This window comes from Leptidea sinapis, chromosome 25 (genome assembly GCF_905404315.1).
Source record: "Leptidea sinapis chromosome 25, ilLepSina1.1, whole genome shotgun sequence".
NCBI classification, from domain to species: Eukaryota; Metazoa; Arthropoda; class Insecta; order Lepidoptera; family Pieridae; genus Leptidea; species Leptidea sinapis.
This window is the reverse complement of record NC_066289.1, coordinates 11,819,858-11,845,391: the sequence shown is the minus strand read 5'-3', so window position 1 is coordinate 11,845,391 and position 25,534 is coordinate 11,819,858. Positions and strand designations below refer to the sequence as shown.

General features: G+C 33.8%; 2 protein-coding genes across 5 annotated transcripts in view; one reads left to right on the top strand and one right to left on the bottom strand.

Moving 5' to 3' along the window:
* The window catches only part of LOC126971920 (cell adhesion molecule Dscam2), a 51,698-nt gene extending 41,293 nt beyond the window's left edge, over positions 1 to 10,405 (top strand). The window contains exons 21-27 of the mRNA XM_050818420.1: positions 2,054 to 2,194; positions 2,814 to 2,984; positions 3,528 to 3,685; positions 3,994 to 4,066; positions 4,735 to 4,893; positions 5,370 to 5,553; positions 5,821 to 10,405. Of these exons, the coding sequence (XP_050674377.1) occupies positions 2,054 to 2,194; positions 2,814 to 2,984; positions 3,528 to 3,685; positions 3,994 to 4,066; positions 4,735 to 4,893; positions 5,370 to 5,553; positions 5,821 to 5,992 (1,058 nt within the window). The 3' untranslated portion in view covers positions 5,993 to 10,405. The remainder of the gene's footprint in view (positions 1 to 2,053; positions 2,195 to 2,813; positions 2,985 to 3,527; positions 3,686 to 3,993; positions 4,067 to 4,734; positions 4,894 to 5,369; positions 5,554 to 5,820) is intronic.
* On the bottom strand, positions 10,397 to 20,530 carry LOC126971937 (CWF19-like protein 1). 4 transcript variants are annotated; one of them, XR_007731011.1, is made up of 12 exons: positions 20,365 to 20,530; positions 20,133 to 20,293; positions 19,898 to 19,996; positions 19,278 to 19,501; positions 18,135 to 18,250; positions 17,507 to 17,726; positions 15,995 to 16,106; positions 14,493 to 14,644; positions 13,562 to 13,738; positions 11,953 to 12,110; positions 10,905 to 11,244; positions 10,397 to 10,711 (listed from the first exon to the last, which is right to left on the bottom strand). XR_007731011.1 is itself a non-coding variant. In XM_050818455.1 (11 exons), exons 1-11 carry the CDS (start codon positions 20,382 to 20,384, stop codon positions 11,085 to 11,087), a joined length of 1,599 nt encoding a protein of 532 aa, XP_050674412.1. In that variant the 5' UTR covers positions 20,385 to 20,530; the 3' UTR covers positions 10,397 to 11,084. The 4 variants fall into 4 exon arrangements, 3 of the variants coding, with proteins under 3 accessions (XP_050674412.1, XP_050674413.1, XP_050674414.1); XM_050818455.1 differs by having other exon boundaries at positions 10,397 to 11,244; XM_050818456.1 differs by having other exon boundaries at positions 10,397 to 11,244; positions 20,133 to 20,240; positions 20,365 to 20,387.
* Between the last annotated feature and the right edge of the window lie 5,004 nt (positions 20,531 to 25,534).

The following is a 25,534-nucleotide window of genomic DNA, read 5'->3' as shown; positions in this document are numbered from 1 at the left end:
TATATATCAAATTATGCTTTACTTTTTTTATGGAAAAGGAGGACAATCGAGCGTATGGGTCACCTGATGTTAAGTGATCACCGCCGCCCACATTCTGTTGCAACACCAGGAGCTACCGACCTTTGAGGAAGGTGTACGCGCAGTTTTTGAACTTTTCTCGTTTCGTCCCGGAAATATCGCACAAGGAAGCTCATACTACTGCTATGTTGTACGTGGAAGAAAGCTCCTTGTAAACCGCTTACTTAGAGCCGTAATCACGCAAAAACTGCTGAACGTATCGGGATGGGAGTACAAACACTCGATGCGGAATTTAAGATTTTTTTATTTTGGTATGGCCATATTTTTGAATTTCTTGAATTTCTGAAGCAATAATGGAGCATTAGTTGAATTGTTTAGCTAGTAGTATTATAATAACTATCACTAGTTGCTGCCGGTGACATACAAAAAATACTATATCTGCATCTAGCGTGACATAATAATAAACGTGACGTGAAATAAAACACAAAATCTCTATAAAGTAGTTTTTGTAGTTCGTAGGACGCGTAGTAAGTATTCTTTAAAAAAATATTCAATGTACAGTTTTTCATTTGTTAGGAAATTATTATAATTATCATCATTTTCCCTCGCTCTCGTTCTCAAGAGGAAATTAATTGTTAGTTGATACTAAATAACAGACAGGTGTCAAGCGTAGTGCATTGTGAAGTACGCAGTCGTTTAGTGTGATGCGTTTTACACCTCAGATCATGTTAAATTGAATGTTATGAGGAAATTGTGCCGCTAAACATCTGGTGGAACAAATGCTCGAACCGTCACTTACTTCCATTATTTAAAAATTTTCTTTGATTTATGGAAGAGGACGAGAAGTACGAAAGCGTATGGGTCACATGATGTTAAGTGATAACCGCCGTCCACTTCTCCTATCCACCAGTGGAATCACAGGAGCGTTGCAAAAAGGCCTTTTTGGAGGGACCCATGTCGTATCGTTTTAAACACCTGGATACTATGCAAGTTTCTAGAGTGTCGTACGAAGGTGGATTGCGGCGGCAGGAATCAGGGTCAAACACCTCTTGGGAACCCCAAGGAATACTCCCCGTGATAAATGCGGTAAAATACACACAATGAACACATGACACACAGGGAAGTACGTAACACGTAGTGATCGAGCCGTTGACAATCAACTGGATTGCCGACAAGTCGAGCAGTTCTTCTTTGCAAGGTCAAATGGTTCGAGCTGATACTGCACTAGACCAGAAATATACTCCAAATGTAGCAATTTTCTTATCATATATTTGAGTGAATGGCCAAGATACAACCGATTCATAACTATTCTTTCTGTTATTTGTATCGTGCTATAATTGGGTACATGCGAGTAATAACAATTTGATCGTTAGTACTTCGTGACATAACATATTTCCTCCACATACCCTAAGTTTTCTATAGGGCTAATAATCATAGTTAGTAAAAATAGCCTAACCTAATGGTTTCTTAAAATTTTAGATCTATCTCGTTATGAACACTTTACCTCTGTGTAACTGGGCATTAGTGAGACAACAATGCATTTGATCGTGGATTACGTATTAAAAGTTCTAGTCGAACTCTTTCATCGTGTTAAATGCTGACTACAATCACCGTGTAACTTTAAAGATCATTTCTGTATTGCAAAGTATCACCTCTTCCTTCGATATTTTCAAATATAAATACATAGTACAATAGTAACAGTTATTACATTTACATTTCTTCTTTGCACAGGATGCCGTCCAGATTTTGAGTACTACAACGGCGCCTTTTTCTGCCGTGAAGCAGTAATGTGTGAACATTATTGTGTCTCGTTCTGAAGGGCGTCATAGCTAGTGAAACTACAGGGCAAATGAGACTTAACATGTTATGTCTCAAGGTGACGAGCGCAATTCTAGTGCAGTTCAGAATTTTGGGTCTTTCGAGAATCCTGAGCGGCACTGCATTGAAATGTACAGTGCGTATAAATAACCATCAGCTGAACATCCTGTTAGTCTCATCCCTTATCGTCATAGAAAATACATTAAACTATCCACAGTTCTGGAAGGTGAGATATCTCCAGCCGTACCAGCGGCTGGATCCCGTTCTCTGGGAGGAGCTCGCGTCATCTTGCCAGCAGCTTTGTCACTGCTGGTATTGGCTGCTCTCATAGCGATCGTGCTACTCGTCAGGAGAAACAGTGAGTTGTGTTTAATTTGATTTCTTAAATAAATTACCAGCACAGAAGTTGTAACAAAAGACTCAAAAGATAGAAGGTTAACAGTAGTCAGTTGGAGTAATGATAATAATACGTAAATGTGGATGTAACCATAACTGAATATTGAAATTGAATATTTCGTAAAATTAAGATTAAATTAGCATAGTGTTATATTTCCAAGCGTTTCTAAATTTATGGGTACCTACGCGTATCATATATAAGACGTTGAAGAAAAAACTGTTCAAAATACTACGTAGCTAGTACTCGATGGCACAACATAACCCACTAAAAAGTGGTGATGTCAAAATGGAATAGGCATGTTAAATATTTGTCACTACCTGTGTAGACTTACGCTATACTACACTAGTATATTCTAAGCGTATATCTTCTAGTATAGTTTGACCGAAACCACTGTCTATATGAGGCGAGGCGGGGGGCATAGCAAGCCGCTCCCCTCTGTCAGTGTGCAAACGCTCACTGCCTGACTACTTTTGTTAAAGACACATGAGAAAGGTATTTAGAGATGTGGCCCCCGTTTGTGTAATTTATATCTATGCTAAATATTATTTAAAATGAAACAGATAGATCATACATAATTTAGTTCCTCGTGCAACAGAAACGAGTGGGACAGAGACAGCGACCACAGAAGCGGGCGTCGGAGAGTCGCCGTCAGTGGCACAGCTTCAGAACAAAGTGAACAGAGACCAGCAGTACCTGGCAGCTCGAGCACACCATCCTAACCCACCGCATCACTATAAACATGCGTCTAATGGTAAATATATCTTTATTGCATTCTTTCATATCTTACTACTGTTAAAAATTTTGCTAAAAAATATTCTGAAAAAGTTACATATTTTACTATTCGATATTAATGACCAGCTTGCGATATCAGCTGCGTCCTTACACTACTTTCGTGGATACAACAGACTGCTATACCTTATTCGAGTGCGCAACAATTATTTGTGGTTTGTAGTTTGTACCTGCGAGTCATTTTGTAACAACTCATGGTACTATCAGGTGCGCAATACAACCTTAACTGCAGCCACTGGTACTATTTTTTGACTATCAAATCACACAGTTAAAACCGCGGTAGTTAATTAACCGTAGTGCGACCTAAGCCTATGTTTGGAAAAAGTAAATTCTGTGACGATGTTGCTTAAACAGTTGTTGTCAACGATGAAGCATTTTTTGTCAACTGATGTTTTATATAATAATTTTAAGGGTAAACAAAGAATTAATAGTTTAGATAGCTCAACAATAATTTATAATAGTAATAATGAAAAAACAAAACAAACAAAAATATTTGTTTTTATAGAGTACATAGAAGACATCTGTCCCTACGCTACATTCCAGCTGACAAAGCCAAGTGCTTACAGTGAGAGCAGCTATAGTGGCAATGTGTACAGCGGACCATATCACTCAGTGCGCGGTTCATTCGTGTATCACGATCTGAAGCAGAACGACAAATATAAGGTATTACAAAAAAGTTTCATTAGTAAGGAGTATATTCTGCAGCCCAAACCAAAGATAGCTAGAAATAGAATCTGCACGCGAAAACTTGGAAGTGGATTTGCTGAAGAAGAACAACTAATATTGCTCGCATAATGTAACTAACCTAATCCAATATATCTATTATCTTAAAAAATCACAAACTAAATCATAAAGATTGCTAAATTTCCGCGCTTAACACAAGGTACCACAATATTTTAGATCCCAATTTATTTATTTTCTATAGAAATAACGCTTGTCAACTATATTAAAAAATAAATAATATTTTCCAGGGTAAAGAACCAGAATACACAAAAGTAAGAAGAAAAGGAAATAGACTTAGGGACCCGCATTCCGAGAGCCAAGGTACGTCCAAAATTAAATAGAGAGAATATAAGAATAGAGCTTATATTAATAAGTAGTTAGATAAATAATTTTATTTTATGTAGAACGCACTTTCTATTAATTAAGTTTGACCCGTATGAATATTAATTAATATTTGAATTTGACAAAATTATCGCCTTTTATGCAACCTCATGGGAGCGTAACTGGTGTAATAATTTATAAAGGTAAGCATGCACAGTGTATCACATTCCTCTTTGTTTTATTCATCGTTGTCTGTATACTTTTTTTTCCATTGCTATGATCCATTAAATAGAGCTGGTGGTAATCTATCAAACGGCTTAATACATTTTATATTTCAATTTTATCAATATCGATATTTTAATCGTTATAAGTGTTTCACGTCACCGTCATTTATCACACATTCCACTGTGCTAATTTCGTCCTGATTAATAATTATTAACTGAACGTAATTTAATTTTGTACTACTTGATACCACAAGAATGAGATTGGTTCATGAAAATCAGAATTAGAGTAAGTTATAGTAAGCAAATGATATCGAATGCTTATCAAAAATCCATGCTTGTGGTACTACGAATATCAACTTCTTTGCATCATTACATCATACAACATGTTCACCGGCGCACCAATCACGAATGGAAACTGTCAGGTCGTATTAATTTTGATTGCAGAGTCGGACAACTTGGGCTCCACGGATTCGGAGGTGAAGAAGATATTAACGCTACACCTGCCTATTACAGAGTACGAAGATGACGCCAGTGACGATGCGAGCGCGCCGCATTCGGACAGCGAGTCCGCCGCCCGACTGAGACCTACACATCCACCTAACTGTAACTTTTGTGTTATATTTATACGATTATTAACTTATCATTGAAATAAAATAAAAAAAGGCTGCATAATATGCGGTAATGACACAAGGTATGTTGTGCAGCATTTTTACCGATAACATCGTCATGATGCCGATATAACACTTACAATATTTTATTTCATTGAGACTAATGATCGTACAGTTTCATTTCAGAATTTCTGCAGATTAAATTGAAAATATTAATTTTAGTTATGTCTTTTGACTTATCAGTCTTGTCATTTAATGGTATATAATTATTTCCTATAAGCTGTGTTTCTAACCATTCGTTCTTTTTGATAATTTTGATCATCAAAGGATAATTAATATATTATTATTTATTACTTCATGGTACTTGTACTCATAATATTAACCCCAAAATTAACCATTCAACTATTTACCTAGAGAAATATACTGATATATTTATTAATACAATTTTTTAATGGATATATTTCGTCATAGGTTGTTTATTGACTTCAGACCCGAGTGTAGAGCGTGAGGAGTCGTCTTCATCATCAGAAAATTCTGGTGGCGGCATCGTGAGAAAGGCGTTCCCGTCCCGGAAGGGCAAGGCGGGAGCAATCGGCAAGAGACATGTGCGCTCCTCTAGTGGATATAGCAGCCATAACGATGAAACTACATTCAGGTTTCATTTAAATTGACTTATTACATTTGAATCTATTCACTCTGACGGTTAATATGATGTTAGCTTATTACTTGTATACCGATTCCGAATGCCTTTTAATCTATGGCTAGTTTCTCAATACTCCACTAGGTGATTTTATCTTCATTCATTAATTCAAATTGTCAAGTCTAACGCAAATATCTCGATGATCTTAGATAGAACTTAGACAAATCAATACTCAAATTAAATATTGGTTTTTCTCAAATTCGCACTCGGTTTTATTTCCAGTATATCTAATTACCCATATAACGACCACATCCATCCCCCCTCTCGTTTCTCCGACGACACTGAGTGCGAGGGACACCATCGTCGCAAGAGAGGTCACATGGCACACACCCAGGTCACCACGCACGGCAGCGATTCCAAGGTATCGCGGGAAGCTTTTCAAATTAACGTCTAATTAAACCCTTAAATACAATCGGAATGTACTTTTGATGCTGTACGTTTTCGTACTCATGCCTTTTATCAAAAAAATACTCGACTTAACTAAAAAGTTACAGATTAATTCTTTGTTGAACAGGCATTTTGACGTCTAATACTTAATGTGATTATTATTAAAAATTTAAATCCACAATTTGTTAAAAAGGCCTATTTCTAATAACAGCAAGGTTCGTATCACCATCAGTTACGCGCAGTTAAATAAACTACAATGTTGCCAAATAGCAGATATTAGTTGTATATATAATTGTAGATAGATAGATATAGCTAATTAATTATTAGTGCCACAAAATGTACCTACTCATTGAATTAAAGAGTACCTATATGAATAAATTATTATTAACTGTATTAATATAATTTATTCGTACTTAATATGCTGTGTCTATCTATGGCTACCAAGCCAAAGGACACTGTAAATATTGTTGTAATAAATGTGTTAACGGTTATCGATATGTAACTAAGAAGAACAATAATTAAAATAAAAAAAATATATTTTAAACTTAATGCCTTATTGACCAATGTCTTAAAACTTAGTTACGGATATAATGGGAAAGTTATCAATATAAAATAATAATTGTTTGATTGTTGTAAAGTTTATGGTAACATCGTTTAATCTATCTGTCTTTACTTAACTACGAACATTGCAGTCTTAATTCAAAATCCAAGACGTTTTGACATGTTTTTAATTATATGTTGAATTTAAATTGCCATGAAAAGACGATAATTTTTTTCAAAGACTACCTATGGCAGCATGTGGACAAAGAAAAGATACTTATGCAAGAAATTAAACTTCTTTGACGAAAATAAAAAATAACGCGTTAAAGAAATTTGACATTAAAATACTGGTGTATTAATAAAAACTGGAAAATAAATTTATTACAATAGATATTTAGGATTCGAAGTATAAAATCACTAGAAACCATAGCGTAAGTATTCCTACGAAACAAAAGCAACCAGGAAATTAAATATAATTTGTCAGCTTCGGACGAATTTGATCGTTTTTATTTTTAACTCGTGAAATTATAATCGTTTCGAGAATTAAACTTCAATATTATTATATATTGTGTTTGGTATGCGCAACTTCCGAAGTTTGGTTTATTTAATCATTTTATCTTTACCTACCTATAATACTTTTCTATATTGTCAGAGAAATAAGACAGAAACCACTAGGTATTAGTAGTAACATCATCACTAATTATGTCTTTATGTATTTTAGAATAATTTGGATGATGTAGGTATAAATCGATTATCGATTTCAAATAATTTCTAAAACCAAAGTTTTTTTTTGCTTCAATACACATGTGTTTTATCGGAGTTTACTTAAGTTACTTATTATCTTATTTATAACCCTTAGGTACTAAAAAAACTTATGTTAACTATCAGTAGATCAATTGCTTTTGCACTTGTTTGTAAACAGGTAATTATATTATATTAATATACATTTATATTGCCATGTACCTAAGTTATTAATCAAATTTAGAACGCTTACTAAAATCCTTACGATGTATTAAATAGTAATGAAAACACTGTTCAATCGACGTAAGGATCATCTAGATAAAACCTATTGTAATATTTCTTGGTTAATGATTTGTTAATAATACTATACCGACATACAATCAAAACTAGAATAGGAGCCACTAGTTTGACCCTTTGCATTGTATTCGAAAATATAGTAAACACTTACCTACCAGGGAGAGGTTTCTTTGCAGAGGATGTACTATAGGTAGTGCAACGGCGCTTTTTTTTTTCAAGAAAAGTATACAAACACTGATTATTTCGGTTTGAAGTTTCCACCTCGTACCTACTTAGTTAGTTTTCAGTATTCACATAAAAAAAGAGTAAAGACGCCAAACGCCACGCAATTCTGAGAGCAAATATATTTTTCTTTTTCATTTAATACTGCGAGATACGCTCCTATTCTATTTTGATCACTAATCGCTTTAGTATATAACTGGAACAATCCTCAGTGAATAGGAACACGAGACAATACACTAATCTGTAGTTTTTGGTAAATGCGGCAGAAAGTTGGTGTAGGTACCTCTATTTAATTGAATGTAATGAGTAGAAATAGTTTACGAATGTTGGTAAAATTGTACTGTACCTCAATTATTTATTTGGTTTCATTCATTTACTGTAATTTCAACACCTTGTTAGCAGAAATGGTAAAATTATTGTGAGAACTTGATGTAAGCATGCCGCCATCTTGAATTTTATGTCGCGTCGTTTCATAATGGTGACGCTACAGGAAATGTTATTAATATCTACAGATATATTAATATAGTGCGTGGATTACAATTTGTATTGAGTTTGTAGCTTAATTACCTCTACATATTCACTTTACCCATTTTATTAAGAGTGTAGAATTTCGTTAAATTCAAGTGGATTTTTATCATTAAAAAAATTTGAATGTGAAACGAAATAGTAAACAAAAAGCAGCCAAATCGGGCCAATATTACTATTTAGTTTATTCCTTATTCATGAAATTTGTAATCACTCTCTAAAATAAATAAGTTTAATCCTTATTGCGACTATTTCTCTGATTTGGCAAAAAGATTGAAATTGGTTTGTATTTTTGGGTGGGGTTTGTAATTTTTCAACCCTAGTGGTATTCGAATATAGAAAAATAAATACAATATTACCATTTCTGTTCTCTTTATTATTCCAATAAAGACTGTCTTATGTATAATTAAAATATATTTTATATACCTAACTAGGCACAAATACCTTTTGCTAAAGCGAACTTATACATTGTGTAGTGTTTAGTAAAATTTAGTTTAATTTTAGACACCTATGTTAAATAAAAACAGCTTATATTAAATTAAAACTGAAGTTAGTTATGATGCGAATTTCCAGGACTCAAATCGGTTATTTTTTCATAAAATAATTAAATAATCACTACAAAAAATACAATTAACAGCAAAAATTATATTATGACATTTTTTTATATCAATAAATAGCAACGGTCGAGGTCTATTTTATGAACGTAGTGGTTATGTCTATGGTTTTGCTGCAGACAAAAAGCTGTTCAAACAAAGAGTGAGTTACCATAGCGAAATAAACATTTTGTCATGACTGAAAGCGAAATTACTAATTTGAGTCCGAAGTCTACTTTTTTTTCACACATATTTTCGATGTCTAGGTGATGGCAACATCGAATTTGCATAGGTTTACGGAGCTCCAAACTGCCAAATATTTCTAGTAATATTCAAGAGCAAAAATGTTTTTTACTATAACGCAATCTCCAATAGTATCCCTAGCATAACACATTGAAATATTCATAAAACATGATATCATTTTATATCTAAGTAAATGTTAAACCAGGCGATTGAAAGATATAGATGTGCTTGCGGTTTACGGACGGCACACTGGATTTATTTAAATTGACGAATTGGTCGAATCGTCAAAGATTGTATCCATTATTTTCAAAGCTTGTCAAATTCGTTCGCGACACTCCAGCTGCGGAGAAGGAAAAGAAAATACAATACGCATCGGCGGCGGCGGGAGAGAAATTCTTTTTTTAGAGTTTAGGTATTTTTTGCAATCTGCTAGTGCACGTAATTTGAAGTTCTCATTTAACTGACCTTACGTCTACTGAATAAACTGGATCGCACATCCTTTTTGCCATAAAATGTTAAATAGATAAGTATATGGAGCACCTTTATTATTCTGTAAAAGTTCATTATTCAACAACTTGCACTTAGACAATTTATACGTCAAGAGAGACTGTAACAGCTGTGAACACGTCAAAAAATATAGCAGCGAACAACAGTAAACAGTCCTCTATTTTCAGCAATGGGCACACACTAAAAGTAACATACACATCATACCTATATAGGTATATAATATATACGCATAATAGTATAAGACGTAGCTGTCATGCTAAAGTAACAAACCTGGCCTGTTGTTATGCGTTTCCTAACAGCAAGGGGCGTATCAATTATCTAAGACCAGTGCATTTTGTAACTACTAAGTTTTAATTAGTTTAATACACAGATAATACTGTACTAATATTTATCTGTGTACTATTTAATCATAAGTGGTCAGTACCAAACTTGCTCGCTAGATGGCATTTATTTCAAAACATTTTATTACCCGCCCCCGCAGTTCACGGGTGTCTCCAACGAAATTAAATTAAACATACCTTCATCACCATGACATCACGTTAGTACTTATGTGTATACAACGAAAGTCGCTCGAACTTCCGACACGATGGCACATGTATCCATCATTTCTAGTCAATGTACCATATCATTTTAGTATTTTGTTATATACTCGTATTTTGTAAGGTAGTCAATCATGTTGTTACATATATGTTTTTATAACAAATGAGTTGATAGACAGTACGATGTGAACGAAAATAAAAACATTTAAATTTTCTGTTATTTTATTTATCGCAATACAATCATTGATATAAAAATTACAATTGATGAAATTCATTACTGATCATAATCTCATTAAGGTGGAATCGTTTTGAATAAAATTGTACATAGCAAGTTACATGAAGGGTGGAGGGGATGGTTAAGGCTTCTTAGAATGACTATGTTTTATTAAACATGGTTATTACCAAGAATGGTGTTTTCATCAAGGGCCATAAAGCTCGATCCACACAAGCGTGGTTGGGAAGGATCGTTTCCGACAGAGCTGAAGATTCACAGTCATGTGGTCTCAATCTTTGGAGTCCCTAAAACAATCCATATTCTATTGCATTTCTTTCCCACGGAGAAAGTGCTTGATTTGAACTGCTAATTGGCCTTACTGTTTAAAGGACTGTATTAAAAATCCAATGGAGATTTAATTGAATGAGCATCATATTTTTCAATATTTAATTCACAACAGTAATAAATATTTTATTCAATAGTAAAAAACATATTTACGGTAACACTAAATATTGTCTGGCCGAATGTCAAGTAGTTTTGCCTTAAATTCATATCAATCCTGGCTATAGAAATGTACACAGCTCGTAGTAGACACGAAGTTACAAAAAGAGCGAGCAGTATTGCCGATATCTTGTTCTCGCTTGCAGTAATGACTCTTTTGGGACTAAACATTTCTCATCAATCGCTATCACTATCGACATCGGCTGTGAAGTCGAACGGCTTGAACTTTTGTCTAAACATTGCAACAAGGGAGTCTTCTTCTTCACGCGACAAAAGACACTGTCGCCAGTCTGCTTTGTCCTCGCAATTCAGAATCGGTGGACTTGACAGTACATCTCTGGAAAATACATTTCAAATTAGACCGAACTATTCAGTATGATGAAGGGGCACATTATTTCAGTAATACGATGGAATTTCGAATATGATCTGAAACTAAAAAACATATTTTCAACGTTTCAGACGACATTTAAAATGAAACACCTGTTATAATGCGTAGTAAAAAAAGTCAATGCGAGTCAGTCTCTCGCAGATACATTAGTAGGAATCATTTTTGTTACTAAGGATATTCTGTAAGGTGTAATCGTTAAGTGTTCCCAGGCGATTATTCCTTAGCTATTACAGATATCAAAAAAAAAACTGATATCGAAAGTACGTAACCTAATCAGTAAAATTATGACATCACTAATTTTTTTTAAAACCCAAGTAGAAGTATTTAAAATTTTGATATTAAACAAAAATTTTGATATAGGTCTTGGTTAATATCAAGTAATTATTTTTCTATCAGAAAACGGTGTAAAATTCGGCTAGATTCAATAAAAGTAATGAAACAGTTGTGTTTTATTTATTTTTTCTTAATATTGTTTACCGCCAAAACATAAATTTTGAAGAATCTCGGGTGATATTAAAGGGGGGGGGGGAGATGAAAATCTTACAATATCTCACCAAGGGGGGAGGGAGAGTCGAAAAATACTCAATAAAGCCTCACATAATTAATTGCAGTTACTGATAGTTGTCGCAATGGCGGGTTGCTGGAATTACTACTGACCGTCCAAACTGTAAAGGGAAGTGTTGCCTGGTCTTCGCGTAGATCTGGTCGGAGGGCAACTCCGCGTGAAAGTAAGGAGCCCCGGGCAGGGACACTTGAGCTATCTCCGTGAACGGCGGCAGTACTTCTAGTTCAATTCGGTTGATACCAGCCTCATCCTGAAAACGTTACAACATAAGCACTATGCATAGGTTGAAATAAAAAAATATTATTGTAAAATAACTAGCTGTCAATATAGATTTGAAGGAGTGGTATTGAGTTTCTTGCCAATTTTCTCATTAAAACTTTTTCGATGTGGTAAATGGTACAAAATATTTATTATATTTTATGATGTTTTTAGAGTTTTGTTTGACGTTCATAAGTGCAATTTATTGACCTAAATGAATATAAATAACTTATGAGTTCGAGTTAAAGCCAAGGTTGTACATAAGGGGAGAAGAGGATGAGGAATCGATTTAAAATTTATATTTTTATCACTGTAAGCTTTATTGATTGCACATCAAACTTATAATTTCTGGGGGCCTACTCCTAAAATCGATATTCGATATATCTTGGCATTAGTCATGTCGAATCCTACTCTTAGTTACATCGTAACGATGTTGTCGAAACGATGATTGAACGAACGAAACATAAATCGGGATTATCGGTCCTAACCCTATTCTTTAGTTAAAAGTGTCAGAGACGAATATTCGAATTTGACAAATAATCAAACGTCACTTTTTCGATAATCTCAACGACACCTCCTAGGCTATAATCGTTTCAAGTTTTATGGATATATTTGCCATACAATATACATACTTAATAAATATTATTAAAATAATTATATTTGATTTACTATTCAACTGGATTTTTTACTACCAAGTAATTTAAGTCATTTTGTTGATCGTTTATGTAGAAAATAATGCAAATGGCCGTCTGAGAAATAGGAAGACGACTTTTTTACATTTAATTATCCGCAAGTTTTGTATTATTCATTCAATTTTATGTGGTCATATTATATTCATTACATAATTTTTGAATATTTACATTTTGTGTAAATGATATCAAATTGATGGTGCAGAGTCTGGCATGGTCCTTAACGCCTAAACTGTGTTTTGACTTTTGACACTTAACAGCGACATAGCACAGATAATATTTAGTTTTTCAAGGTTTGCGCATAATTCATTCACTCTAACATCGTAAAAAAAATCAAAACATTAGTCTATGGTTACGATAAACGATTAGGAATTCGAACATTTTTCAGAGTAGGGTAATTGCGATATATTCGGAGTATTGTCGTATCGTTGCGAATGTATCGTTGTCGATTTTGCGAGTAGACCTCCTGATATAACAAATATTTCTTGTGCCGATTCTTCGCTTAGGGCGAGCCATGTGTATTCAAAGGTATGTCAACGATTTATTTGACATCAACAATTGTTTGTGCACTAGAAGAACAAACATACATACGGATAATAATTTAATCGGAACAAAACAAAAATTAATTCGTGAAACCCTTGTGACTTTGAGCCCGCTTTAGGAATCGATGGGTCCTCAACCCAGAGTTTAGGTACTGATCGTTCGTGTATGAGATCGTTAACTTAAATACTTTCTCTAAAACCTGAAGACAAACCTGAAAAACCTCTAACAATTGCGTCTCGCACGCTTTCGGCACGGGCACACATTGTATCTGCATGTGCGAGCTCTTGAAGTTCCTCTCGAAAAACACTCCCAGCATTCCCATCGAAGAGTAGAACTTCTTCAGCACTTCTTTGAACTGCTTTATCTCTTTGTTCACTTCATCTGGCGCCTGCAATATTCGAAATGTTACTCAGTCATCAACTCACCTGATAAGTAATAATCCCGCCCATTTATATCAATATTTTAGGATAATATATAAATAAACAAGGGTTTACCCGGCAAACGTTATTTTGCCATATAAATTGCCCCGCGCCCGCTAATTGTTTGAATTGTCATATGTAATGACAAATGTCATTGACAAAATAATTATTTGCATTGCGAATATGTAGGTATTTCTATAGGTTCCCGATAAGTAATCACCAACAAACATAATATAATTAAACCTTCTCCGAAACACGCTGGATGTTATGGTTAATATTTATTCATTTTCATTAGTTTGTTTCATTCCAATCGGTTCTCAAACAAAAAGGTTTAGTGGCAGTCAATCATATATAATAAATACATGATATTATATCCAATAATTTGTACCTAGTCTGCGTTTATTACACAAAGACACGGCTCAACTACATGAGCCTCCTCAACACATACAGGTGGAAGAGATAGCAAGTGCACTTAACTTAATACGTTGGCGCCAAAAAACATTTTTTTTAATATTTTGTAAAGACTACCAAACTAAATTTAATTTCAAATCCATATTTGACCCATGTCAACCACGGTGAAAAGGCCCGGAAGGGTATGTTGTGTTATTGTTTTCTATCGAGAAATAAAATTTTAATCGTTTTTTTTTTCTCGAGCAATATATAAACACCAGACCATATGATGAGAAGTAGAAAAAAAAAAAAAAACAATTTAATTAAGAATACCTTTGTAACAGATTGATGATGCGCTATCGGCAATATCAACACATGGTACGGAGTGAGCGGGCCCTTCGGCAACGCTAGGTAACAATGGCTGCCCACACATATCACCAGATGCTTCTCAACTGTTGGTGAAGATAGACAGAACCAGCACGAATCTGTAAATATATTTACATACAAATATAACAATCATGGTAGCAGGCGTGTGTCCAACCTTCCGTAATCGGGAAATGCCCCCGCGCCGCGGTATGTCATAGATCAGCGCAATTTTGGCGAGCGCGCAGCGGCCTGTTAATGTGTATTATTTTCCGTGTATTAATAGATTGCTTATAATTAGGCTGATATGAGAAAATGTATAAGAAATTCTAGTTATGAGGAATCCTGTAGCCACCATAAATTAATGGAATTAAAAGACCGGCGAACTTTACTCGATATGTTATTTCTGTATGACGTGTGCAACAACAAAATTGACTGCCCCGAACTTACATCTTCATTCATGCAATTTAGAATCCCGAATAAGCGTACAAGGCATACCACCCTTTTTAATGTCCCAATTACTCACTCTATTTATGCACAGAATTCGGTGGTCTGCCGTACCCTTACCTGCTATAATAAACATTTCTTACCAACAGATATATTCGTCCGTACGAAAAGCTCTTTCAAGATGGAAATCATTTTAAGTATACTGTAATCGAAGAGTTGAAAACGACTTAAGACATACGCACATACACTCATACGCACATAGGTACACTCATACACACATACACTCATACACACCTTTATATTTATTAGTTAATTTTTTTATTTTGATTTAATCATAGTTTAATTAGAGCGTTAAATGTTATACCATAAATAGTGTGAACCTGTAATTGGCAGTCGGCCATCGCATAATATTTTGTTATTAGTCTAATTTTTGTGTGCTGTTGGTTCAATAATAATAATAATAAAAAAAATAAGCTACTGAAACAAGCTATAAGACCATACAAAAAATAAACTAACTTATAAAAAAAATGAGTGTCAGAACTCGGTTAGGGCGGCGAAGACATCATTGAAGCGCTTGAACGTGCCGCAGGGCGAACCGCTCGCTGTCGTCGCTGTCGCTGTTTTGATACCGTGTCAAAGGAGCTTCTGTCATTCGCTCGCGCGCAATTGGGATGCTTGTAGTTGTGTAATGTAACAGATTTTCTTCAGAAGCGGTTTTCTAGTTATTGGGCCTGCTACACACTCAACGAGTGTCATGGGAAGTAGCGAGGAATGGAGGCAGAGATGAGGTGTGGCAACATTATTCATCATGTCGGACATCATGCCCACCACTCCCTAATTTGTTGGTTTTTTGAGCGCGAGTCAAAGGACCAGCAATATTTTCTCGGGATTATTTGCGCGAGATGAGCAGTGTGTGGGCAGAGAGATGCAATGAGCATAGTGTGGTGGGCCGATATAATGATATTATATTCCTTCATCACATATTAAATAAGAACATAAAATTATGCATTATGAAAAAGCCTCACCGGGATTTTCTTTTCTTTTTTTATCAGGATTATCTCCACTCCTTCTTTTTCTCTTGCCATGATCGTCATCTTGGGTATCCATATTAAAGAAGAACTGGCCATTTCCCGATATCTACAAACAAAATTGTAGAATGTTCTATCAACAAACAGTACATTTTTACCAAAGAGAGAAAGTTAGTGATTCCTAACGACGGTACAAATTATGCTTCAATACACTGCAGTATAGGAATCGCACATCCCTTCGTTTCATACACAGTACATGTAATGTGTGAGCCCTACCTTCACATGTGGCATCATAGATAAATAAAATATAACTCTTCTCTCTTGTACCTTTTATTCATTTTAGTACAATACTTTATATTATATTAAATATTAAGCCAAGGGCCGAACATTGGCCCTTCAACTCATGATCTCTCTCCCTTTTTTTTCTTTCTTATTCATGTAATTTAAATGTTTTAAATAATATTCTTCTTAACCTTTACGGCCAACAGTCTAATAATAAAAAACAATTTGAGTAAGAAAAATGAAAAAAACATTGCGTGCGTACAAAGTACACATGTCAGATGTGAAACCTGCATGGTGCATGAACCTCTAAGCTGCATATGAATTCCTGGTACGTGTTGCTAGGATGACACATGATTTCAACCGCTATGAAAGACATTCCTACCACCACTAATATATTATATAATAATATGTTCTCCTGGTGTCTATGTAGTAATACGTCGTGCGCTTGGAGTCAGAATATATTAAGGTATACTCGCGCCATACTTAAGACAATCTCTTCTTAACTATGATCACCTGGTACCAAAACATTGTTTTATGCTTCCTATCTCATAATCTCCCATGTTAAATATTATGAATTGATATGACTGCTCTTTTTACTGTCGCTTTTTCGTTTCATCGACTTTCAAATCACAATGATGATAAAGAAGTTTTCACTTCAATAGTATGCATATTTCTGTCTCATTCTTTGCCGGCTTCATCCTACAGTATTTGTGTCTCTTACCTGTCGTTTTTTCCGTTGCATCCGGTTTGAAATCACAACGATTCTAAAGAAGTTTCACTTCAAAAATACTTAGTAATGGATGTGACCTTTTATGTGTGAAGTGAGGAACACCACTGCCAGAAGGCCACACTTTATCCTATTAATGGATTGTCATAAAATTTTCCGCAAGCATATTAGTAAGGAAGACATAAATGACACACTTTCTGCCCAGTTTACAAGGTGTAGTTGCAGGAGATTGTAGGCTTCAGTAATCACTTAACACCAGGTGACCAGGACGTTTGTTTGTCCTCTTCTTTGATAAAAAAAATACAGGTCTTATTCATAAACCTGGTTTGCTTGTTTAACTCCCGAGGAGTGGCCATATACACCTAACATTTGATAGCCTGCTCAACCCAAGTTATTGTGGAAGGAAATTAACTTGTGATGCCGGCCATTAAAAAATCTACTAAATATTACATATATAATAAATAGTTAAAGTAAAGAAGAGTATTTTAATTTTAACACACCTTGACCACCTTTCCTGGTTGATGTTGCTTCAACAAGTCAGGATCGTACGGGCATGGAGTTTCATCAGTTGTGCCTTGCAAAAGATCTGTCATTCTCATCTTTGTGATAGGTTGTAGCGAGCAAGCATATATCCATTTCTCTTTAGCTTTGTTCCCCACTGATGATAATGCTATGAATCTTGTTGCACATTCTCTATAATCTTGGTGAGTACTTTGATTCCTAGATAGCAAGACAATTTACTGTTATGAATTAAACTAAGTATTGGACAATAATGGAATAAAATTTGGAATCAATTATAATAACACACATTTAATAGTTTTAAAAGCATTTTATCATTACCATTCAAAAAAGGGCATTTGATTCATAGATTTAATCAAATTAAAAAAACAAACTTATATGATGCTTTCAAAACCAAACAAAAATAAAACATATTAGCCCTGTGCTTCCCTGGGCATAAAAACGATAGGGAAGTCTCAACCAGGTCTAGGGGAGTTATAAGAGTAGGTTAAGGGCTTTTCAATATGGTAGAGTCACTCTGCCATCATATTATGACAACGGCACAAACAGTCACAGAAAATTTAATCTATATTTTTTTTTAAATATTATAGAATTTATAATTTTGCTTACCTATATGGTTGCCTCTCATAGAATTTGTCAATAGATGGCACAAAATGATACCTCGGTTTCAAATGTATTGACAGCCAAGCTATTAAGTTTGATAACCTTTCCTCTGCAACATCTACCTTAAATATGATGTTTATAGTTACTATTGCAATTTAAAAAATCTTTATTTATAAAATTAAACATTTGAAGATGATATAATAGCAAGTAAATTTGAAACTTAAACAAAACTCATGTAAAGAAGATTGGCAAGTTAAAATAAATAAATCCTAATATCCACCTAGTTTCAATATGAATAAAACTTTTTATACAATAATTATAATTTACTGTATTGTGACCTAGTTATGTGAATTTTTGGCACTAATAATCAACAGTCAATAGTATGCCAAGACTTCCCCATCTTTTATGTGTTAAAACAAATTAATCTGGGTGTGATTTATATTATATATGATATATATAATTATATATTTAATAACAAGTTATTTCAAACTCTGTGACTATGCAGCTTCGAAGGAAGTGCTTCAAAATGATACTTTTATAATTCCACTGCATACTCCTTGATTGGGTTGTATGTCCACAAAGTTTAGCACTTATATAAACACTAGCTGACCCGGCAGACTTCGTACCGCCTCAATGGATAAATAAAAACAAAGACAAAACTTAAGATTTATCAATCTACATAATATAGTTTGTTGTCAAATATCAAATAAAATTGTTTGTGTTCAGAAATTTAATTTGTGACAAAGCTTAAGATTTATTAATCTACATAAAAATAATCTGATAGATAGTTAACAACTGTATTTAATGTACCTACTATAGTTACCTAAAATTAAGTTTACTTTTTACCTCCTGAGAAAGTTAGAAAGATATAAAAATTCTAATTACTTATTCATTCTCAACTATTCTTTCAATTTGATTTCTGAACGAAGGCGTACATCAAAATTGTTGTTTTCATTTTCATGTTTATTCAAACCTTTTAAAGCTTCCCTGGACTTCCACAAATAATTCAAGACCAAAATTAGCCAAATCGGTTTTAGCGAGACTAACGAACAGCAATTGATTTTTATATATATAGATTGAAAACTCATCATTGAAAATCATATTATGTATGATTAATTCTGAGGAAGTCTAAATTAATATATGATATACCTTTTGAACCTCATCTTGTTGTATACCACTGGGCCAAAGAGTTGTAATCAAAACATCAACACCTCTATATTCGGTTTGACCTCTGTAACATGCATCTCTCACAGCACTGCAGTCACTCGGTTCAAATGTACACATTGGGATGTCCTTGCCTAGCTCTCTTCTTGATAACCCAGTTAAGTATGCTATTTTCACATCTGCACTAGTAGTGAAAATCCCCCTTTTACCTTAAATAATAAAGATTAATCATATAAATTGGCTGTTATTTTAATTAAATTTAATTAATCTTTTCATTATTATCAAATCAATCAACTATATTTAACAGGAAGTTGAAAATAATACACACTTAATACAAACAAAATAGTAGCAGTAAAACTTTTTTCATGTTCAGTACAATATATGTGACATATGTTAGTACACAAGATTTATTGAATAAAAATAGTTGGTATTAAGCAAAATTATTTTTATGTTTATAGGCTTATGTTAATGATATAAAAGCATAATTCACCGAACTAGTGCTCAGCAAATTGGAAGCTCAGCAAAAGCAGTAGTTAAAATGTTTGGCTGTTAAAGTGTAAACATAAAAATTCATGTTGTCAAATCAAATGTTTTTAAAAACTTACCCATATAGATTACATTGGGCACAATTTCCGAGCCTTCTTCACAGTAATATTTTACATGATTACCATCAGATGGTCCAAACACATAAGTTGTAACTGGCACTAAAATAAGTAAATAAGATTTATTTTCTAAAGGTTAAACAAACTTTGTACATGAACTAAAAGCAATGTGAACACGTTATTCTACTAAATATAAAATCTCGGTATAATCTAACAAGTAAAATCACATATATCAAACCTTTTTTTGTTCTCATTCTATATGCATCCAACTGTGAATTATCTACGCCAAAGAAGTTTCCAACACACAGTAGAACATCGAATGGTCCTGATTTTTTTACAATTAATTCTACACGAGAAAATAACGTATTAAAACATCCGTTAACATCCCCACAAATAAGGCTAAAATTAAATACGCATGATGAAAATAAAGTTTTAAAACGCACACAAAAAATAATTTACAAATCACTTACGTTTTTTGTTTTTCTGTCATATTTTTACTTTTGGGACAAATTTTATGGAATCGCGCAATGGTACCTATGTAATCAAAAAGATAGAAGTAATTAAATAACAAAATACCTACTACCCGGGCGAATCAACATGACACCTGGCTCAAATGTCGTTTGTCATTTGTGTAATGTACAGTGTGTTATATTTTGTGCAATGTACAGTATGCAAAAAAGATTTGTTTCAATTTTACTTTCTCGTACGAAAACGAATAATAAATCGTTTTTATTTTTTTTTTAAACGTCTTATCCATGTAAATCATTAAATTACATAGATGTGTCGGGTTTAGGTACAGAATTGTAGTTGTCATTCTATTTAAATGGAAATAAAACAAAAATAATTTTAAATTGGATTTTTTTATTAGATTTATTTATTTTCCATAGTTAAAAAGTTATATGTTTCTTTCTTGAATCTTAAAAAGTTATATGTCACTTTCTTGATTTCTACTATTCCAGATACTATATCGCTATCATTGTCATTTATTAAAAATATGTATTTCAAGAAAAAACTTCCAAACGTAAGAAGGACATCAAAAATTCTAAGAAAGTACAATTAAACGTGTTCTATTCTTTGTATTTGATGCGTATTTTACTTTTTAAACTATTTTTTTTAAACAAAAACTTATCAAATATCTACTACAAATAACATATAAAAACAAGGGAATAACTGTAATATTTTAGAGCGCAAAGACACGTGTAATGGTAACGCTTAGTTTATTAAAAGTTATATCAGTTATTATAAACTGTTACCCAGAAAAACATTAACCATATTAATATTAAATGCTCTAATGTAATAATTTTAACTTCAAAATTAATTATAATTATTTATATTAAGTGTATTCTGTGCTCACTAACGTCTATTAAAAACCGATATCTCCTAGTAATAATACACTTGCAAGAATAAGTCTTCGATTAGGAAATACTAAATATTTTATGAAAGTGAAACTACACACAATACAGAAACAAAACAGTAATTTAAGGTTACACTACAGCGCCCGAATCTATGCACGCATTTTTTCACATACAGATTATTTACACGTATTCGATAATTTAGTATTCAACACATTGTAAATAGGTAGAGACTTGGCTTAATATTTCCACCTCCCAGGAATCGATCGACGAAAAAAAACCTCTGTAGATTTCAGTTTGTAGTTGGGAACATAAATAGAATGTTGTACTAATGCTAAATTAACAATGTATGGTTGAAGGAAGCCGGAGAGGGTGAAGGGAAATTGAATTCAGTACTACACTAATAATAACCCACCACAGGTTCGCTTTAGGTAGAACGTCAGTTTATTTGGTATTTAATTAAGTACTAACACATTTACAATAAATACCAATAACGTGTTTTAAAACTATTGTACATTCCACTACTAGGGCCTAGGATCTAGTCATGGATATGGGAAGTAATAGGTAGAACTGAATTGCGGTTACATAACATATTATGAATGGTTAAATTCAACGTTAACAATGGTGATATAAAAACACTCAGTAAAATATAAAGCTATAGTTACTTTTTATTTTTAAGTGTTATAATTTACGTTAAAAATTTTAACGGCTAACGGCCGTTCCCAATATTCAGTCTATCTCTTACTTGAGATAAAAATCGTAACTATCATTGATTTTTCTATCCCAATAAACATATCGACGGTAACTCACCTTATCCGTACACGCTGTCTGTCAGTGTGAGGACGTATAGCTTAAGTTTGTATGGAAATTGCAATTCACGCGTCCCAATATAAGGCGATAAGAATGAATTGTCGGGTATATTGGGACAGCTTCAGATTATTCACAGCTAATTACTGGCAGTAGAAGGTAGTAATTTATCTCTATCCGTAGATAGTATATTGGGAACGGCCGTATACCAACTCTGCTATCGTTATTGCTCTCGGAAGGCGACTGTCAAGATCGCGCGAGGTGTCATGTGAATTCGGACGTTAGATAAATAAATCCATAAATTATTAACGCTATATTATGTCGCTCTAGCGCTTGTCTAGCGACTGCCAAAGATAATGTCGTAATAGCGTCTGCCATCAACTTCAGCGTCAACTGTCAACTTTATTTTTTGTTGTTGTTTTATTTACTGAGAGCATTGGTAACGAGACCATTAGTTCAAACCAAAATACAATAAAAGAAGAATATTTAAATCATTTTACAATATACTCGGCACCACAGGTGACAGGGCACATACCTAGTTTTCTAATTTATCAATCAATACTTGCTCGGCACCTGGCTTGAAAGTCGAAGGCAAAGAATATATTTATTTACTCATAGTCGAATCGAATGACAGTTGTAGATAGTTCAGTCAGCAAGAAAAACCCAACAAAGTGGTTTAAATCAAGTGAGCCAGTAAAAATATAATTTAACCTCGCTCTAAATTTCCGATCCAAATTTTTACGGCCCTAACACTTACTGAGCATAAAATCACACAAAGCTGACAGATTCAGGTGGATATTTCGGAAACTATCCGATACCTTAGGTCAAAACTTGTCGAGACAATATTTTTTAGAAAATAATGGTTTGGATCCTTTATTTCGTGTAAACTTTTTTGTAGAAGTTACAAACAAAAACTTTATGTCATATCTTTATATTAACTTAAACAACATTTATTATTTTGTATTATTATTAATACAAAATTTACTACTTACTATATTACATGCATCTTTTTTGTCAGTTTTAATAAATTTTAATTAACGGTATTGCAGTGGGATAATAAAGGGGTGGACACAATATGTACCCAAAACTTGCGAAACTAGTGCCTTTCCCAGTATCGGGAAAAAATAAAAAAAATCAGTATGCTATTTATGTCAATTTCAAATGAAAATTGCATGGCTCGTACAGTGCGTTCACAGCTATTTTACCTCTAGCCGTTAGGTAAGCTAACCTGAGCGTTATATTGCCTTAATTAGCTTCTATGACTCCCTCAAACGACAAGTTAAATTTTACGGTATTGATGATATTTTTTTTTCATACAATATAATGATTTGAACGTAAACTTTGTAATAAGATCTTATGTTATCGGGACGGTTGAACGCATTTAAATTTATATTTGGAGTCATTACAGAAATTTGCTAATCAAATTTTAATTTTTGTTATTCAAAGGTTAATTTTCAATAATAATTACATCAGTGTGATATATTTATTATTATAGTCAGTTTTAACTTCCTAAAAAATGTGGCGTACAGAGAACCAGCTCGTACCGAGAGATAATTCGTACAGATGGGAATCATCGCACGCATGAACGATTGAACTTAATGGTTTTTATGCAGTGAATGAATAGTATCAGGTATAAGAGTAGAAATAATACGACAAGTTATTTTAATAGTTTTATAAGATTCCGATGACAAAAAATATACCTATACTATAATATTATTTATACCTATTTTATTATATTAATTTCCGTTCGCTTTGTTATTTAATGTAAGACTATACTTTTATATATCTGTAAGAATATGCCTATCTAATAATATTATTTTAAAATAAAAAACATTTAAGTGATCGGGAGATTTTCGTCAACAGCGAAGTTCGTTATTCCTATTTAATAAACTGTTCAGTAAGATACGAAATGATAATAATTACAATATGAAAATAACTCCAAAAATCTGTGTAAGCTTATCAAAAGTATTTAACTACACTGGCCTGCAAAAGTAAGTATCACACTTTTCAATTTTTTTTTTTTCTTAACTATGAGAAGGTAACTTAATATAAAGAAGGTAGAGATATAAGATTACAAACATTTTGTTGCAAATTTTATAGGCTTTAATTCTTAGAAACTAAAATTATACATTAGTAACATTTTTAACTTAAAAAAGATAAAACAATGAAAATAGACATTTTTAGTTTAGTGTAAAAAAAATCAACTAAAATGTATTACATGTTATTTAATTTTTAATAACTGGTATTGCCTCCTCAAGCTCTGATTACAGCTTCGAGCCGGTTTGGCATACTGAACACTAGGTTTCGGAGCTGATGTTGGGGAATATTCTCCCATTCTTCTACCAGGGTCTGCTTTAGTGCCCTGAGGGTATGGTGGTCTGCAATTTCTGACTAGCCTCCCCAGCTCATCCCAGGCGTGTTCAATCGGGTTGAGATCAGGACTTCTTGATGGCCAAGCCATCACGCTGATACCGACCTCCTGAATATACTCTTGTACGATATGAGCCGTGTGTGGCCGGGCATTATCATGCATCAGCATCGATCCATCACCCATATTTGCTAAATACGGCCCTGCATACTCATTGAGAATCTCTTGAGCATATCTTTGCCCAGTGAGGGTGCCATTTTCTATGGCTAATAGCTGTGTGCGACCTTTCGAAGATATGCCAGCCCATACATGTACACTGCCTCCAACGTATTGGACTCTTTCTGAGATGCAGGCTTGAAGGTATCGCTCACCAGGTCGCCTGTAAACACTTTGCCTTCCATCAGAAGTGTAAAGGGAGAATCGAGACTCATCTGCAAACAAAATTCTTGACCACTCTTCTTCATCCCACTGCATGTGTTCACGGGCGTATCGCAGTCTCGCTACTCGATGCTGTCTCTCGAGTTTTGGGCCACTCGCTGGTCTTCGGGGTTTCAAATTTGCTTCAGCATGTCTTCTTCTCACTGTACTGTCACTAATGTAGTCCCTCCGGGTCTGAAGTAGCTGTTGCTGGACTTCAACTGCATTTTGGTGGCGATTTCGTAACACAGTGGAAATAATATAACGATCTTCTCGGGCACTGGTACACCTGGGTCTGCCATTACAAGGTCTCCTCAGATGGTGTCCAGTCTCTTCGTACCTTCGCTTTACCTTCTGGACCGTTCGTACCGTCACACCCACCATTCTTGCAGTGCGACGCATACTGATGCCTAGTTCCAGAAAAGCCATGATCCTAGCACATTCTTCAACTGAAAGAGGCGTGATAAATAAACGTTATGTGCTTTTTAGCTTAAATTTTTAAAACAAGACCAATCGATCTTGAAAAAAATTTAAAACAGAAAGATAAATGTGAATGGTAAAATTGTAATTCGGAAACGTCGGAATGGTTTTGTTTTTGAAGTTTTTATCAGCCAATTCTTAAAAGAAGGTAATTCTTAAAGGAAGGTACCGACTATAAAGTTTTTATGTACAAAATTAAATTCTCTTTGGAGTCCT